This window comes from Culex quinquefasciatus, chromosome 3, assembly GCF_015732765.1.
Source record: "Culex quinquefasciatus strain JHB chromosome 3, VPISU_Cqui_1.0_pri_paternal, whole genome shotgun sequence".
Lineage (NCBI taxonomy): Eukaryota > Metazoa > Arthropoda > Insecta > Diptera > Culicidae > Culex > Culex quinquefasciatus.
This window is the reverse complement of record NC_051863.1, coordinates 104,996,009-105,014,861: the sequence shown is the minus strand read 5'-3', so window position 1 is coordinate 105,014,861 and position 18,853 is coordinate 104,996,009. Positions and strand designations below refer to the sequence as shown.

The window sequence follows — 18,853 nt, the reverse complement described above, 5'->3', positions numbered from 1 at the left end:
GTATCGCAAATTCTAAAAACTGGGAGATTTATGACTTGCCCAGATTATCGCACTTGATCGCTTTTATTTGGCAAAGACTTCGTGCACATAACCGCCGCCGTTTCCTAGATATAGGTATATAACAAACGGCGAGTGAAATTGATGAATCACGTACGTACACACCAAAACAAGCAAGATCCGAGAGGAAGAAACCATTCGCTTTCGCTTATCAACAATTGATTCACTGTAATTGCACTGCTGGCAGGCAGCTCAGCTTCAACTTCAAAAAAATGTATTTATCTGAGCTCTAGCGAAACTGAGTTCACGGCCATAAAAGTTAAGAACAGATATGTCTGTGAATTGTTGTTTTGATTTATTAAAGGAGTTATATTTTGTTGAAATATCAAAATAACAATACCTAGGTAAAATTCGGAATTTGCAACCTTTCTTATACACAGAAATAACAAAATTTCGACCCTTTTTGGTGTCATACAAATTAATAACTCATGTTATAGTTATGATAAACATTTCTGATTTTTTATCCATCCATCCATTGTTTGAATTCAACATCTAAATGTTATTTTAACTGTGTATTTTTTTCTCTTGAAATCTTCCCTAGTGTTGGATCGTGATTATCTGGTTCTATTTCTCTGTCTCGCTTCCGTCTCGTAAGCAGTAGATCGGGGTTCAAATCCCGGCCAACACAACTGGTGATCTTTTCCCTTCTGGATTCGATTGCTTAGTAAAGGGAAGGTAGTGTATTGTCACAAACTGGACCTTATCAAGACACTTTAGGAAGACAACATATAGAATGTTAGCATTAACCTTAACATGTTAACATTAAGTTGATTAAAAAACTGTCACTGAATTCGCTTTTTAAATGCCGCTACTCTTCACGGGTGTTCCCCTCAAAAACTGGGAAATATTTGCTTTATCTGTGCCAGATTTAGACAGATTTTGACAGATTTTTCATTTTTCTGACAATTTTGAACAACTATTCGACTAATATGAATGAGTTTTATAGAAAATCGCAAAAATTGTAAATGCTCAATTTAATGAAAATATAAATGCAACCTTTTTGAGGCTTAAAAAACCTGAATTTTACAATCTTTTTAATTTATTCAAATCTTTTTTCCCCTTTCCCATTAATGCTTAATATATTTTAGTCTGCAGATTTTTTTTCAAATTTGTATTGATACTTGGTCAGAATTTTTAAATTTTAGCCTGGCAACCCTGCTATAGAGCAAGTAAATAAATATTCAAATAAATAATAAAGAACTAAATCATCAAAGAATAGGCAAATAACAGATGATAAACAAAATTGGCAAATTGGCATCGTTATTTGTAAAATAGAATGGAAAACTTTGAGAGATAAGAGAATCAAAAGTTAACAAATCGAAACCAAATGGTGGACAACAAACACAACCCGCGTTAGAAAATCAGTAAAATAAATAAAAACAGAAGATTGATGGCAGTTGGAAATTTATAGGAGAGAAACCCCGTTCCAAAATAATTGTTTCAACATGCTGCAAATATTCGCAATTCGCAATTTTCAGTGGAAGAACGGGCCTTGACCGATCTTATGCACAAGGTTCCCGACGAACACGCACTGCCCTTACACCTACATCTCACCCTTGCTCTGAGTCAGTACGAGCAGCACGCTAGAACACGCTTTGAGTGTTCGTGCCAGGCATGCACACCTTCTTTTCCGGTTACGCATTTTAACTCGGCCGGGGGTGGTACATTAAGTAGGGTTTGATGTAAGTATAAGCGCCTAACCATTTATATTGTGAGAATTTATTTTATAAAAATCAAGAATCAATAGTAAGAGAATGATGAGCGTATTTTTAAGAATAAAAATGAGAAGCTAGATGTATTAGATGTAAAATTAGACAATAGTTAATAAATAGAGATACAAAACAAGCTTAGATTATAGTAATGATAATTTATAGGACAGATAAAGAATTATTCAAATAAATAAATTCGCAATAAATCAAAAAAGATTAGGCGAATGATAAATAGACTTGATATTACTAGTACATTGAGGAAAAGTATATTTTTAAGGAAAAAAAAACAAAACAAAGTTTGTTACAGCAGTATCAATTGATAGAAAAGAGTGGAAAAGCTTTGAGAGATAAGAGAATCAAAAGTTAGTAAAATTGAAATCAAATGTTGGATATTAAATAGAAGAATCAGTGAAGAATTAGGAATCAGAAGAGCAAAATAAAAACAGGAGATAGGTGGTAGCTGAGAATGAAGAGAAGAGAAACCCCGTTGTGCGATGTTTCAGGTTCACAGCAGTTGACTCAACATACTGCGAATCAAAACAATGCCGTCTACAATCACAAATTACTTCCCTTTCCCACATTGTCGCGCCCCTTTCTTTTAGCCGTCTCGACTCTGACCCGCGGTGGTCAAAGGTTTAAGGGACGTTTCCACAGGCCAACAGCTAGGTCACACCTTGTCAGCATGATGACGAAACCAACCCAACGTGGAGGTAAGAAAATAGGACACTTGCAATAAACCAGAGCTCTAATGTTCTGATCAAGATAATTAGAATGATCTAACAGGACTACGGATGTAGTCAGTTACGCTCCTTGCAGGCTGTTCCTTACCTGAGTGAAAACCAAAGATGTACCATCCACCTTTGGTCTGCAGAATAATTTAGCTTTTATAAAAAAACATTAAATAGCGTTTTTAGAGTGTGTCACATGTCGTATAGACGATAGTCTTTAATCACAACTTTGATATATTCAGAATCCTCTCCAAACTTTACACAGGTAATTTTATGTCATCGTAGAATGCTCATATTTTGCATAAGATCATCTCATGTATAGACAAACAAACGTTCAAAGTTTAATCCAAATCGGAGCACGTCGATACGACTATTAGAAAAAAATAGGCAATGCCAAAAGAAACAAAAATATCAATCATTTGTAAGATTCAGATCATTGGAGTCAACAAAGTAAAAAGATTACAAATATGAAAAGCGTGAAACTTTGACTGAACAAGTTGCCCTTACTGCATCAAGGCAAATCGAAACATCGGACCATTTCGTACAAACGAATACAGTGTACAATAAAGAAGAAGAAATTATACATCAACTCAAGCGATAGCGCAGCTCACCACACACACTTGATTTGTGTGGCTTTTTTTGGCCTCCCCCATTTCTCCGATGATCCCTCCAACTCACCTTTATCGTGGCTTTCTGCAAACTGATCGCTCCCCGACATCCGAAGTCACTATCCTGTTCGCTCTTGTAGTAGGACAGAGTGCCATCCTTTAGCACGATAAACCGGGGCTGCCAGCCGTGGATGTAGTTGGTCCATTTGCTCAGATATCCCTTCAGCTCGGGAATGCTCAGGTTCAGTTCCGATTCGGAATCGTCACTGTTGGAAGCATTATTCTGCAGATAATATTCGTCGGCCATTTCTAATTGTTTGAACACTTTGAGTACACTTGATAACACTTGAATAACTATTCGAAACGCCTACAAGTGGAACTTTCCTCGGTAAAAGCTCCCCTTTCAATATTGGTCACTGCGGGCCCAAAAATCAGAAACAGAACCATACGTGGAACACAACACTAATCACACTCATCCTCCAGGGTCATCAAACGGAACCGAAAAGAAAAAAAATCCCAGCAAACACGCACGCACGAATCTCGTAAATCACCGCCCGAATGCGATTGGTCACCGCCGCGATTGATAACGGTAAAACTGATAAAACTGCACTAATGGGTTCGACAATTTGCCACTTTCCCAGTCGACCGTCGCCGTCGATTCAACTTTCGTTATGCGGTTGTTTTTATGTTTTCCTTTCGCAGCCTCTCTTTTTCTCGGTTCTTTTACTTTTTGACAGTTGACAACGCAGCGCAACAACTGACAGCAAAGGGACGCGTGAGGCCAACGTGAGGCTGTGTAATCGTTTACTCAAATTTGTGTTGAAAGTATTCAACAGATGGAACCTCGGGTCCCCACAGACCGTCACGTCGAGGTGCTCAAGGAAGCACCACAGAGTAATCCAGAGGGAGCACTGGCATTTAATTTATGGTTGCGTTACGCGGTACATCGTGGTACATCGCCCCTTCAGGAAAAACTTAGCATGAGAAGTTATTTCTTGGATATTTTAGTTCACTGGATTTTCACAGGCGTTACGGTTTTCAATGACAGTTTTCCTTGTCAGAAATTCAAAACATTACTGAATCAGTTAAAAATTCATATTTTTTTACCAACTTGGTGAGGTTAACAACTTTTAATGATTTAAACAGTTTGGGAGTCGTACTATGTGCAGCCGAGGTGAAGGAGAACCAATCCCACAAATAAATGCAAACCTTCCTCGGCCAGGTTTAGCAGGAAGAAAATACCCAACTCCCGCTTTTGCGCCAGTGTGGCCCCGATTGCCCTCGATTGCCGAAAGGTGTGTTACGAGCCCGACTAGTTCTGCTCAGGGGGAATGAACATAATTTTTATTGCCCTTGCAAAATACATCAAGGACTTAATTTAGCTGATCTGACTTGATTTGTGTCGCTTGTCGTTCTTCTCGCTACCGCTCGTGATGCTGATGTTACGTGGCCGCTTGACGGTAGTGCAGCAGCTGGCAGGAATGCGGATGAACCCCACAGCTGCGTACGCCGTCTGCTGTACGGCGACTTGTCGTCAGATGACTACGTGCAGGAGATGATCACGCAGCTCTGCGTTTCTCAACGGTGGCGAAATAGGTAGCGCAAGGTAACGCGACCTGAGTGGCTTCAACAGGATGTTGATGGTACTGCGGAGTCCTGGTCACCCGATAAAATTGCGTACACTTTTGTGTGTGTGTGTGTGTGTGTGTGTGTGTATGTGTGTGTGTGTGTGTGTGTGTGTGTCGAGATTGAGTGCGTGCGTGTGTGCGAATTGCGGAGAATGCCCAAGTGCGTCAGATGCAGATGGAGGACATCAGATGGATCGCACCCGTCCGGTGGCGATCGCGATCGCTTCTCGCAAGCAAAAAATATTATACTTCTTTCGTTTGGTTTTTTTTCCAAAATAGTAAACAATTCCCATTGAATAAATACATTTATTGCCGCTTACAATTTTATTTGCCCTTTGATTCAAGCTTGCTTTACATTCTTTCGTGGTTTCTCCCACGGCACAGCAGTAAACTAATAAGTAAACAAACATCTTCCAACTTGAACTTCCTTCCACGACACAACAGGTAACCTCTTCGTAATCCGACTTCTTTTAACGACCCGTAGACAAGGTCGTCAGGCGGGCTTTCTCCCACGGCACAATACTTATTCGCATTCTGACTTTCCAACGGCCCGTAGACGGGGACAGTTCACGATGTTGTTTTTTCTCGCACCAGAACAGGACACTTTTTCATTTTTTTTTCCCAATCGGTCCCGACGATGGATTGTTTGGCAGGACATTTTCAAATATTGGCTACTTGATTTAATTTAAATATCCGTACAAAAACATAACGCCTGAAAAAAAACATAACGCCTGCTACCCTTAGGAAAATCCAACAACAACAACCGTAACGCAGCCACAAAATTCGATGTCTTTTGTAGGGACTGCGTCCTCTGGATTACTCTGTGGAAGCACTATTTTATTTATGAGACTACAGACTGTCTAGGGAAACAGACTGGCCAATGCAAAATAAACAGGCACTGGCAACGTATGTTTTGCGCTTGCAGCACTGCCAGTTTTGCTGGGCGTAAAGGGCGGTTGGTGTCCAGCGCGTTTGGTGTCCAGAAACATTGGCCAATCTGTTCCCTAGACAATCTGTATATGAGACAAGAAAAAATAAATGGGTCATTTCGCGCAATCTGACACACACTGAGCAAAGCTCACACAGCGCATCGAAGTGTTTCGCACATGATCTGGCCCTGCAGTACAGAGCACTCAAATATCAATCGCAAAACACTTGAAATTGCGGTGATTGGCTATGAAATAGTTGTAATAGCCAAACACATGAATTTTAAATAGTGTTGAAAACTAATAGTACGTACAAGCGATATACATGTTCTTGCTTGCTAGTCCTGAACGCTACCCCTGCGCCGGCCGGCCAGTTGAAAACGGGAGAGTTTTTTGATCTACTCGTTCTAGCCTCGCTTCTAGCCATCGATAAAAGTCACGCTAAAATCAATGAATGAAACACATTAAATTCAAGTGGAAAATCACGTTGACTTTAAACAGTGCTTGTTTTGTGTAGATCTTAAGATCAATTTCAAGTGTTTTCCTCATCACTTTAAATAGTTTAAGACAGTGGAACAAATTCATGAGCAAAACACTTGAAAAGCTTGAGCCACCCGAATGAAAATAACGTGTCAAAAAATACCAAAAAGTCAATCGCTCAAACAATCGGGTACTAAACTGCCGTTCTACGTATAATTGTGTTTCTACGCATAATTGTCCCGTGGGTTCCTATTCGCCCTAGGTGTCCCTAATCGCCCCAGTTAGCAGTTTATCACCCTTATTTGTGATTCTCTTGCTATACAACAGTTAAACAAGACATAAAGCTTAGTAAAACTAATGATTCCGTGTAGGAAAATACTTGGTGGAACAATTATGCGTAGAAGTTTAACGATGGGACAAACAGACTTGGTGTCAGTTTTACACCGTGTCGTCATTTGACAGCTCGTGTGCACTGTTTACATGGTCTTCGTCGATTTCGACGAATTTCCCCGAAAAAAATCGACGACCGCATCGAACTTTGCTAAGTCCATGTAAACAGTGCACTTCTTTCTAACCTCCAAATCAAGTCGGCGTAAAACCTAATTATGCTTAGAAATCTCGGTGACCACCCTTTGTTATTAGGTAGCTCCACAATCCACAAACTATACACTCAAAGTAAAAAGTATCCTTTTTTCAAGTTCACCCGTCGTCACCCTTTAAAAGGGTATCGAAAATGTACTGAATTTGACATACCCTTTTAAAAGGGTGACGCCGGGTGAACTTTAAAAAAGGATAGAAAGTATACTTTTTGAGGATTGAAAGTACCCTTTGAGGGATACTTCTGACTTTGAGTGTAGGTTGCCGTGACAAGGGGTTGCGAAAACCTCAAAATTTGTGAATTGTAGGTAAATCCTGCTTTTCGTGTAACTTGGTTTGTTTTTGTTTGGAGTTTGTTTTTGTCTCAGTAGAGAAATTTTGTGATTCCTGAAGAATGTTTTGATTTGCAATTTCAGTTTAATTTTAATATTATATTTTAAGAAAATCGAACCATGAAACCCTCCAGCCGCAACTGGAGTCCCGAGGACATGCAGCAGTGCGTCCAGGACATCAAAAATGGAATGACGATATACGCCGCGAGCAAGAAATACAAAATTCCTAAAAATACCATCCGCTACAGACTAAGCGGCAAGTGCAAGAAGGGCACGCGCGGAGCATCTTGTGCGCTGTCGGGTAGCGAGGAAAAATCGATTGTATCCTGGATTCTGGATCTGCAGCAGCGAGGTTTCCCTCCGGTCAGCCGGCAGGCCGTGAAGGAAAAGGTGGCGGACAATCTGGCCGCAACTCAGAGGAAGAATCCGTTCATAAATGGAGTGCCGGGTAAGTTTGTATTTTAAAAAGGGTAACATGAACATTATGAAAACATATTTTTTGCAGCGCGTAAGTGGTTTGATGGTTTTCTTCAACGGAATTCCCAAGTTCCAAAGGAGTACTTTTACGAGTCAAACGGTAAAAAAAAGACCACTGTTGAAGATATTCACAAATGGTTTGCTTCCGCAAAGAGTTGGATTGAACAGCATTCTCGCGCCGATATCATGCTCGATCCTACACGTGTCTTTATTGGAGACGTAATATCGTTCCAAGTACAGTCCAAGACAAACCAACTAGCGCTACGAAACAAGGACTCGCCTAGCGGTCCGAATGTGACCGTACTGATCACTTACGGTGCGTCGGGATCATTGGTTCCACCCGAAGTAATTCTACCCAACGACCAATTAAAATACAACAAAATCGCTAAAGAACTACCCTTCAATTGGTCAACAAAAGAAAGCGTGCTTGGCAGGGTAACATCCACGCTGCTGTATGAGTACATCGATAAGAAATTGCATCCATTTCTGGTTCAGAATAAAGTCAAACGCCCGGTTCTGCTATTTGTAAACCACGTGATAGCGAGAGAAGCCATGAAGCTGACCGAGTTTTGCCAATCCTTAGGCATAATACTATTCTCACTTTACCACAACGCCACCCAAATCACGCAACTAGAGCAACAATTAGACAAGTGGACATCGGAACATCAAAACGAGATACTCACCTTGCCATACTTTGGCCAAATTCTCCCCAAGCTAATGGAGCAAAACATCGTTCACGAATCAATTCTAAATCAGTTCGGCGAATGGAAACTCTTCCCAAGCATTTTGGACGACATCCCCAACGACGAACCAACCATCTTTGCAGAAGAATTTCCCGACACAACGAAACCACCACCAAAACAGGAAAAGATACTCGATCCCGCCGCACCATTTAAAGTAACCCTGCCCCCATCCGCCGAACAACCGCTAGCATCGACTTCTTCGCGCGAGCACGTTTCCATCCCGGTAGAGGACATCGTGCAGGCCGTTGACATGATCGGACCCGTGACGATGCGGAAAATTAACGGCGACTTGGCCAATTTAACCCGCGAGGAGCGCATCATCCGGTTCTTTTACCGAAAGTTCGTGCAACCCTACGTGGCCAACATCAGCAGCATAAGCAGCGAGGACCATTCATCGGACACGGAATACGTTCTCCTCGAAGCGAACAGTGACGCCGAGTCACTGGCGGTGAAAGATGAACTGATCGATTTCGATGGTGAGTGGAAATCGTTTATGTCAAGGTTTATGTAAACTTTGCTTTATAATTGTTTATATTTTACAGATGCAATTCTTTGAAATTGGCGTGACCAGCTGTTTCAGTTCTGTTTGTTTAATTTTAAAGATACAAAACGATTCATGAAATAAAATATAGACTTACCCTAAAAAAATAGTTCAAAATCTTAAAATCAGTGTAAAATTATTCAAAGAATCCGAATATCTAGTTAGAAAAAAAACCTGACTCTTTGAGAGTATCAACATAATTCTATTGATCCATGTATTCAAAATTACAGTGAGACCGTTGTACATATTTTTTAAAGGTTTATGTCGCCTCTCCCTCCTCCATTGTAGTTATTTATCTACGTTCGCATACAAAAAAAGTTCCTTAATCCACTGTAAGGTGGTCGATGCCTTCCTCACATTCATATAGTTTTGACAAAGGACTTTTTTTGGTAAAATATAAACGACCATTGTCCAACCTACAAATCTAGAGTTTTCTTTACTTTACTTTACTTTATCAGCAACAGGTCTATCGATCCAACGCTGAACTAATCGAAGATTTCCAGGATGCTCGATCTTGGGCCGCTCGTCTCCAGTCGCCCACAATGTTGGCCGCTCTTGCATCTTCGTCGACTGCACACAGCCAACGCGTACGAGGCCTTCCACGAAGCCGACGACCGCGTCCAGGTTCGCTGCTGAATATCGTTTTAGCCGCCCGCTCATCCGACATTCTGGCTACTTTGTCCAGCGCACTTCAGCCTGTCGTGCTTGATGGCTTTTACGATATCAGCATGTTTGTAGTCTTGGTACAACTCGAAATTCATGCGCCACCGGTCTCCTACTTGCTTGCCGCCGAAGATAGAACGCGATTCTCCGCTCGAAAACCCCAAGTGCTCTCTGGTTTTTTAGCGTCCACGGCTCGTGACCGTAAAGAGCTTCAGGGAGTATCAAGGTTCTTTTCATCGTGATTTTCGTAGGCGTCCTTAAGCTGCGGGACCTTAGCTGGCCACGAAGACCGTAGAAGGCTCTATTTGCAGAGTGTACCAAGATATACAAACTCATCCACCACCTCATATCTTTACCCATCTATTTCCACCTCCGAAAAACCTTCACCTGCACTGCCACGCGCTCTGCCAGCAACCAGATACTTGGTCTTGGCAGAGTTGATGGTCAGCCAGAGCCAGTGACCCCGTCGTAGCAGCGGAGGGATAAGAAGGCACGTACGAAAATTGAACTGTTTCTGGAGGAGAGTCAGTTCGTGGTCGTGCAAGAGCTATGTGACATGCACTTAAGGAGCACCATGAGAATCCGACGGAGGGTCCACTGAACGCACAAGGTGACTACTTCCTAGCCAACGGAAGTACATCGGAGAGGTCGTCGAGTCGAGCCGACTTGCGGACGCGAAGGTGTCCACCGTTCCCCTGGATCCGGAGTTCATCAAGTGCGAGTCGGAGGAGGAGCCTCTTCCGGACAACAAAAAGTACCAGAATTTGTATGGGAAGACCAGCAGGCCAACGCAGGACGACTAGAACGATCCTTGGATTTTGCGACGCCGACTGGACAGAGAATCGTTAGGACAGAAAATCCAACAGCGGGTTTGTGTTGAAGGTCAACGGCGGAACGGTGACCTGGGCATGCAGGAAACAGAGCTGTGTGTCACTATCAACCGCCGAGGTCGAGTTTGTATCGCTTTCCGAAGCGGTGCAGGAGGCTCTTCTGCGAAAGCTGAACTACGAGCAGAAAATCGTTATCCAAGAAGAAACCAAAGCTGCTTGAAGATGCTGTCTACCGAGAGAAGTTCACCAACCAGGACGAAGCACATTGCCACGCGATTCCACTTCACGAAAGGGCCAGATCAAGAAGGGGGAGGTAAGCTGCGTGTACTGTCCAACGGAGGACATGATGGCGGACCTTCTCACGAAGCCACTAGCCAGGATCAGGACGGAGAAGCAGGCTGGGATGGTCGGCTTGACCGCACTGTGTGCCGGCAGCATGATTATATTCGTTATATTATTAGTTAAATAAGCTTACTCAAAATCATGACACATACATTAATTTTATTTGCCATACTGATTTATTAATTTGTTTTAATTACAAGTTTTACCCAAAAAAAAATCCGGTTCGCCTCTATTTTAGAAAAATCAGATCTGGCCCGCAAGGCCAAAAGTTTGGGCACCCCTGGGAGATTTGTCATCTCTACATTAGAGACCCTAAATTAGAGACCCTAAATAGGGAGACTGGTCTAAGTTTGCCAAATCGATCTGGCAACGTATGTTTTGAGCTTGACAACACTGATAAGTTTTGCTGGGCGTAAAGGCAAAAGCTCGTTTGGATACGTCAAACTCGTGTCTGGTTGGGTACGTCAAATTCACTTCGACCAGTTTAGGACCTATTTAGGATCTCTACACTACATGGCACTAGAAAAAAAAAAACATTGTAGAAACTATCTGACTTTTTATTAGGCTATATACATCAGTTACTCAAACTTACACAATATGGACACATAATACACAGCAGCTGAGAACGATTTATTGATGGACATGATATTCCCGCTTATCATTATGAAATCTCAATGTCGTACACAGTATCGCACTTACCGTACATATAAATTAAGCATAAATTAAATAAATAAATCCTAAACTGTAAATGCACTGAGTTTAATCGTGATATTTACTCTCGATCAGTTGATAAGCAGATCGAATGTGTTAGATCGCTTAAAAATGACTCTCATTGTCTTCTATTACAATCTTTCCTTCTTCATCATAATTGCAACTGACCATCAAAAGACTTCTCGACCCACCACATTATGCATCTGCTTGTCTGTGATCTCCTTTTGAAAAGAGCAAACATTTCGAAAAGCGAAAAACAATTTCACACAAAGCTAATTTCATAGTTACTAACAACAGCATCCTCTCCTACATCACCAACTTACTTATGTTACCGTCCAGTTGTACGACGGTTTCTTCTTTGGAATCTACTGACGACGACGATCCGTGGCCTTGCGACGCCTTTGCGCTGCGAATTTTTCGCTCCAGATCGTCTATACTGTTTTCGTAGATTTCGTCGTAAAGCCCTTCGCTGTCTGCCACCGTCGAATCCGCCTCCGCATAGTGGTGCTGCTGTTGCTTCTGAAAATTATTCGCCACGCGAAACAAACTTTTCGGACAATCCTTGTAGTATGGGAAGCATTCACCCGGGCCAGCGGTTCCCTTGCCAATCTGTTCCGCCGAAACGTACTCGTCCAGATGCTCCGAGTAGGGAGACAGTGATGCGCTAAAGTTAAGAAATAGTTATTTTTTTTTTTAAATATGTACAACATCCATGCATGTTGCGCAACATTGTTTTAACCGGAGTGGTACCTTAACAAGTACCTTAACGTCGTTTCAATTTTGCCGCAGCCAAAGTAATTTAAGGCTTTGGCTTCCTATAATATTGTCTTTTGCAAGCAGAACATAACCAAACTTTTCCGCACCCTCAGCAAACGTCAAATCAATACAAATTGCTGCCGGATCTTAGATCTTAGATCCGGCAGCAATTTTGTATGGTTTGACGTTTGCGGAGGGTATCAAAAAACGGTAAATAAATCACTTCGTGCATCAGCCATATAGCCTTAGTTTTAAGGCACCACTTCAGACAGAATAATGTCGCGCAACTATAAATCATGTTGCACCACATGACCAAAATGACAAAATTACTAACGTGAAGAAGAGTTTCAAAATCTCGCCAACCAATCCAAACTTCTCCATCGGCTTCGAGTGGACCTCACAAATGGCGCGCAACATGCAAGCTTTTCCGTCCACTCCAAAGTTGGCGATAAAGTCTTCAACCACCGAGTAAAGCAACGCCCTGCGGGGAAAAAAATGGCCATGAAAAAGAATTTACCCTGTGGACGACGCCAACGACTTACCTTTCTCCCCCGTGGAACGCATGTTTGTGCTCCTCCGGCAGGTCTGGCAACTTGGTCGGGTCGGTGCCATCGTCCAGCGTGCTGGTGATGATCTTGAAGTTGGCGTTGCCCTGCGTCGACGAGGTTGTCGAGGCCGTGGCGCTCCGTTTTCGTCGCCGCCGGATGCGCATGTAATCAGACACATAGTCCGCCAGAATGCTGCCCGCGGCACGGCCCATTGAGCGGGCAAACAACGGCGGAAGCACTCCCAGCGGGTTCTGGTTGTCCGTTAGGCCGAGCTTGTCGAAGTCAACTGGAGAAGAAAAGCAGTTCGTTATAGGATAATATTGGCACCTAGACCTAGACCTAGCTTAAAGGAAGAGGGAGTTAGTTTGGAAATTTTCCCATTTTCTCGAGCTTTTTTAAAGGTGTGTTCAATTCAAAGTATTATATCGGTAAAAATTGCGTTTTTTAGAAAAAAAAATGTTTTTTTTTTCATACTAATGGAGTCTTGTGGTGCTAAATAAACAATGAAAAAGAGATTTATTATTATTATTTAATTTAATTAGTGTTTATATTAAATTACAACAGTTCTGCTACAGGATGTTACATTGGCAATTCAGAGTTTCGGAGAACCTTTCAACTGAGATTAGTTCATAAGCCTTTGCAGAGAGGGTACATATTTCTAAGTTAGATTTTGCTAGCTGGTACCATGTATAAATAAAAAAAAAAATGATTTAAAAATCCTTTTTTCGAAAGCTCGTGCAAATTAAAGGTAAAATAAATGTTAAATATTTTTTTGCAATTCCGTCGTGAAACTATTTACTTTTCCTGTCATTCTTGAACGACGAAATAGCCTACTTTTCTGTACCAAAAATAACAGAATCGAATAGCAACACTTTTCAAAATAAATGCTGAAAAGTTCTACTTTTCAGCACTCAAATGGATGCTAAAAAGTTGAACTTTTCAGCACTTGTTTCGAAAAGTAACACTTTTCAACATTTTTTTGATTTAATCGATTTATTGACAAAATACATGAAAATTTGACATAAAATTTCACTCAGCGTGTATTTTTTGGAATTGCAAAAAATGTTGTATGGAACTCGTTGCAAAACTTGTTTTTTTCAGCACTCTTCGTATTTATCCAACTCGGTGAACCTCGTTGGATAAATGTACGACTCGTGCTGAAAAATCCTCTTTGCAACTTGTTGCATAAACTACTATTAAAACACGACAGGGCTTATCGACTAACTTATTACAATTTACTTGAGCCACCATGCGCTTCCTCCCATGGAACTGTATATGAGAAATTTTTCTTCCTGAAAAACGCAATTTTCACCGAATCAACAAATTCTTAATCAGGATGTTGAAACAGCACTTTCTACGTATAAATCTTCCATTCGTGTTCTCGATTTATAATATTTTGCTTCCTCGCTAATTTCAACTCGTTCATTATTGAGCGGGTCGTTCGCTCTTTTTTCTAAATTAAGATGAAAAGGCTTTTTTAAAGCATGTTATTTTTTTTTTTGTAAGTTTGTTGCGAAAATACTAAAAACGAGGAATGTTTTGATTCGATTGTGAATAGTGGGACCTCGCGGAACGTGTTTTCGGAGTCTTTTATTTTTCATAAGTCCTTCTTTTATCATCGTTGATTGGAAGGCACGCCGTCGGTTTAGTTCGTTGAGGCTGTTTTCTTTTCGTTTATATTCGTTGATCGTAATAATTTATTCCAACTGGCAGTTTTAGTAAAAACTCGTCAAACTATCAATTTTATGTAGAGTAAAACGTCTTTAATTTACTATTTTTGAAATTTGCTAGCGTTATCTAAATATTACAAACAGTAAAAAAATACTGATAAGTCCAGCACATAGCACTACTGCTCGGTTGGTACGCGTTCGATTAAAACACTTTTTAAATAATCATTTTTTTCCGCAGCTGGCTGCCTAAGATTTCCAATTTTTAACCGATAAACAAAATGCTCATGGTCACATCACTGCCGCTCCCCAAGTAACATTTTTTTGTTGCGGAACCTTAAATGCAACTATTTCGTAACACCCAAAATATGCTATCACAACATAGTTAGAACACTCGTGGTGCCCTAAAAAGCGCACGAAAATGTTGTGTTGGCAACATTTAGCCGCTTGTTTTAACTTTGTTACGACGAAGTTCCAGAAACAATTTGTTTGTCTAAATATGTAGGTAAAGTAGTTTGTTGTGTTGCTTGATGTTGCCATTATGTTGTCGTTTAATTTGAGCAAAACAAAAAAAAACTTTTTAAGCAAAAAAAACTAAAGTGCCCCTGTCGGGATTCTGGACTGATACCCTCAGATCTTCACACCTTGCCTCTACCACTGAGCCACGGATGAATTGATGAAAGGGCGAATGGTTGGGTCGAACTGTATCTAAGGATTTTTGATTTCAATATTGTTCTTAGCACACAAATCGGGCTAAGTCACATGTTGCAACAATGGAAACAATAAGTTTTCAATATGCTTCGATTACAACACGAAATAGATTGTTGCAAAGTTGTTTTTAATTCGAAAGGTTTGGTCGTGGCCGGCGCCGGTATTGATCAGCATGATAGGGGCTTTTGAGAAGTTGCGAAGCAAGGAAAGATAGCTCCCACTCATCTTCCACGGCTCGAGGATGTAACTTCTGGAGGTCCTGGTCAATAACGGAGTAGCAACTGTGGGTGGGCACCTATGCTTATGCTTGAAAAACTAAAAACGGGGACATTTGCGGTTTTTTTTGCTTAGCATTCCAACTCTCAACCTCTCAAAAAAGTTGGAAAGGTAATTTCAACTAGCTGGATCTCGAGCATAACTCAACCAATCGGGACGTTTTTTTTTCAGTGATTTGTATGGATGTCTAGATGATCCTTAAACTTTGCAGAATTTGATTTAAGGGGTTACATACATGTAAATCGTCAAAAATGTCAGAGGTATGAGCACACATTTGAACTTATTTAAAATCTTTTTGCAGGGAATTAAAGTATAGATCTGTATTCCTGGACACTTTGGAGGACCCACAACATCTCAAAAGTGATCCAAATAGCTCAGAGTGTTGCCAACGGGTCCCAGGAACATCACTGAATATGAACCATAATCGGAAACATGGTACAATCGTGTTGTTACGGCGGCGGTAGACTCCAATATCTGTATTCCAGGACACATTGGAGGACCCAGAACATCCCAAAAGTGATCCACATAACTCATATTGTTGCCAAAGGGTCCCAGGAACATCACTGAATATGAACCACAATCGGAAACTTGATACAATCGTGTTGTTACGGCGGTAGACTCCAAGATCTGTGAGCAGTTCTCTACGGAATCGGTCTTTTTTCTTTAATTTTTTTTTTGTATTTTTTTATCCGGCTGAAACTTTTTTGGTGCCTTCGGTATGCCCAAAGAAGCCATTTTGCATCATTAGTTTGTCCATATAAATTTCCATACAAATTTGGCAGCTGTCCATACAAAAATGATATGTGAAAATTCAAAAATCTGTATCTTTTGAAGGAATTTTTTGATCGATTTGGTGTCTTGTGCAAAGTTGTAAATATGGATATGGACTACACTGAAAAAAAATGATACACGGTAAAAAAAATTGGTGATTTTTAATTTAACTTTTTGTCACTAAAATTTGATTTGCAAAAAAAAAAACAATTTTTTAATTTTTTTTATTTTTTGATATGTTTTAGAGGACATAAAATGCCAACTTTTCAGAAATTTCCAGAATGGGCAAAAAATCTTTGACCGAGTTATGATTTTTTGAATCAATACAGATTTTTTCAAAAAATCGAAATATTGGTCGCAAAAATTTTTCAACTTCATTTTTCGATGTAAAATCAAATTTGCAATCGAAAAGTAGTGAATCTTTGATAAAGTGCACCGTTTTCAAGTTATAACCATTTTTAGGTAACTTTTTTGAAAATAGTCTCAGTTTTTCATTTTTTTAAATTGGTGCCCATGTTTGCCCACCTTTGAAAAAAATATTTTTGAAAAGCTGAGAAAATTCTCTATATTTTGCATTACTGAACTTTGTTGTTACGACCCATAGTTGCTGAGATATTGCCATGCAAAGGCTAAAAAACAGAAAAATTTATGTTTTCTAAGTCTCACCCAAACAACCCGCCATTTTCTAAAGTCGATATCTCAGCAATTAATGGTCCGATTTACAATGTTAAAATATGAAACTTTCGTGAAATTTTCCGATCTCTTCGAAAAAAATATTTTTAGAAATTTCAAATCAAGACTAACATTTCAAACGGGCCAAACATTAAATATTACGCCCAAATTAAAAATCACCAATTTTTTTTACCGTGTATCATTTTTTTTCAGTGTAGTCCATATCCATACCTACAACTTTGCCGAAGACACCAAATCGATCAAAAAATTCCTTCAAAATCATCATCACATATCATTTTTGTATGCTTACTTTACTTTACTTTTACTGCTCGTACAACCTCCGGGTCATGAGCTGTCTCCAGATGCGCTGCCACTGAACTCGGTCCTGGGCTGCTACTCTCCAATTCCGCTGCGGAACTCCCACACTTTCCAGATCTTTCTCCACCTGGTTCAACCACCTTGCACGTTGTGCCCCCCTCCGCCGCGTTCCAACCGGCTCCGAATTGAACACCAACTTCACCGGATTGATTGTCTGGATCGGTTGGCGCGCATCCAGTGCGTCCGGCATTCTCGCGACGTGTCCGGCCCACCGAATTCGGCCAGCCTTGGTGACCTTCCGAATACTTGGCTTGCCGTAGAGTTGCGCCAGCTCGTGGTTCATCCTTCTCCTCCATACAGTGTTCTCACGCACGCCGCCAAAGATCGTCCTAAGCACTCGTCGCTCGAAAACTTCAAGTGCTTGCAGGTCCTCCTCGAGCATCGTCCACGTCTCGTGCCCGTAGAGGACGATGGGTCTTATCAGCGTTTCGTACATGGTACACTTTGTACGCCGGGAAAGGTGACCAGACCGTAAGGTCTTGTGGAGTCCGTAGTAGGCACGACTACCGGTGATGATGCGCCTCCGAATTTCTCTGCTGCAGTTGTTGTCCGACGTAACCAACGATCCGAGGTACACAAACTCCTCCACGACCTCGAACTCGTCCCCGTCGATCACCACGCTCGGTCCTATGCGAGCCCTAAGGGACTCGGTTCCTCCTGCCAGCAGATACTTCGTCTTCGCAACATTTACTTTCAATCCAACCTTATCCGCTTCCCGCTTCAATTCAGTGTACCGCCTGGCCACATCCTCGAACGTTCTGCCAACAATGTCCATGTCGTCGGCATAGCAGATGAACTGGTTGGACCGGTTGATAATCGTGCCCCGCATGTTGAAGCCCGCCCGCCTCATAACACCTTCAAGCCCAATGTTGAAACAGAGGCCGGAGATACCGTCGCCTTGTCGCAGTCCCTTGCGCGATTCGATCGAGTCGGACATCGCTCCCGAAATCTTCACGCTGCACCGCGCCCCGTCCATCGTCGATTTCACCAGTCTGATCAGCTTCCCGGGAAAGCCGTTCTCGTACATGATCTTCCATAGCTCTTCGCGATCGACCGAGTCGTACGCGGCTTTGAAATCGATGAACAGGTGGTGCGTCGGGATCTGGTACTCGCGACATTTTTGGAGGATTTGGCGTAGCAAAAGATTTGGTCCGTCGTCGATTTCCCTCCACAAAACCGGCTTGGTACGTCCCTACGAAATTCTTTGCTCGCTCCGACAGACGACAGAAAATGATCTGAGACAGCACTTTGTAGGCCGCGTTGAGAATAGTGATGGCTCGATAGTTCTCACATTCCAACTTGTCCCCCTTCTTGTAAATCGGGCATATTACTCCCTCTTTCCACTCCTCCGGTAGCTGTTCTGTGTCCCAGACCTTGACTATCAGCCGGTGTAGACAGGCCGCCAGCTTGTCCGGGCCCATCTTGATGAGTTCAGCACTAGCGTGGTTCACGTTTCTATGAAAAAGACAAAAGTTGTTATTTTGTCTTGCATCAACCGGAATTTCGTTCTTTTATGTCCCCAGAAGCACTCCGGAAAATTTGAGCCCATTTGGTAAGGTCTAGGAGCTCCAGTTTTAATTTGAAATTTATATGGGATTTTGATTTATTTTCCATGGGAAACTACCTTTTTTTACATTGTATTAGGATTTTTTTATATAAATCGATGAAATGACTTGATTCTTATAGTAGGAGATAGGTTTTG

At 41.5% G+C, this 18,853-nt stretch overlaps 3 protein-coding genes across 5 annotated transcripts in view; 1 reads left to right on the top strand and 2 right to left on the bottom strand.

Moving 5' to 3' along the window:
* The window catches only part of LOC6030881 (ceramide transfer protein), a 39,662-nt gene extending 35,830 nt beyond the window's left edge, over window positions 1-3,832 (bottom strand). The window contains exon 1 of the mRNA XM_001841706.2: window positions 3,173-3,832. Coding sequence (XP_001841758.1) covers window positions 3,173-3,409 — 237 coding nt within the window. The 5' untranslated portion in view covers window positions 3,410-3,832. The remainder of the gene's footprint in view (window positions 1-3,172) is intronic.
* A 3,227-nt stretch (window positions 3,833-7,059) lies between these two features.
* LOC6030882 lies at window positions 7,060-8,951 on the top strand. The gene is made up of 3 exons (XM_001841707.2): window positions 7,060-7,513; window positions 7,571-8,761; window positions 8,828-8,951. Exons 1-3 carry the CDS (start codon window positions 7,186-7,188, stop codon window positions 8,839-8,841), a joined length of 1,533 nt encoding a protein of 510 aa, XP_001841759.2. The 5' UTR covers window positions 7,060-7,185; the 3' UTR covers window positions 8,842-8,951.
* A 2,246-nt stretch (window positions 8,952-11,197) lies between these two features.
* Window positions 11,198-18,853, bottom strand: part of LOC6030884 — a 29,615-nt gene continuing 21,959 nt past the window's right edge. For all 3 annotated transcript variants that reach the window (XM_038265634.1, XM_038265635.1, XM_038265636.1), the window contains exons 3-5: window positions 12,671-12,962; window positions 12,463-12,609; window positions 11,198-12,036 (exon numbers count right to left, since the gene is read on the bottom strand). In XM_038265634.1, the coding sequence (XP_038121562.1) occupies window positions 11,679-12,036; window positions 12,463-12,609; window positions 12,671-12,962 (797 nt within the window). In that variant the 3' untranslated portion in view covers window positions 11,198-11,678. The remainder of the gene's footprint in view (window positions 12,037-12,462; window positions 12,610-12,670; window positions 12,963-18,853) is intronic.

Excerpts from the sequence above, each read along its gene's own strand:
- LOC6030882 (XM_001841707.2), top strand. The coding sequence starts at position 7,186 with ATGAAACCCTCCAGCCGCAACTGGAGTCCCGAGGACATGCAGCAGTGC. Across the intron at positions 7,514-7,570 it reads GTTCATAAATGGAGTGCCGG|CGCGTAAGTGGTTTGATGGT; the intron begins GTAAGTTTGTAT and ends TATTTTTTGCAG.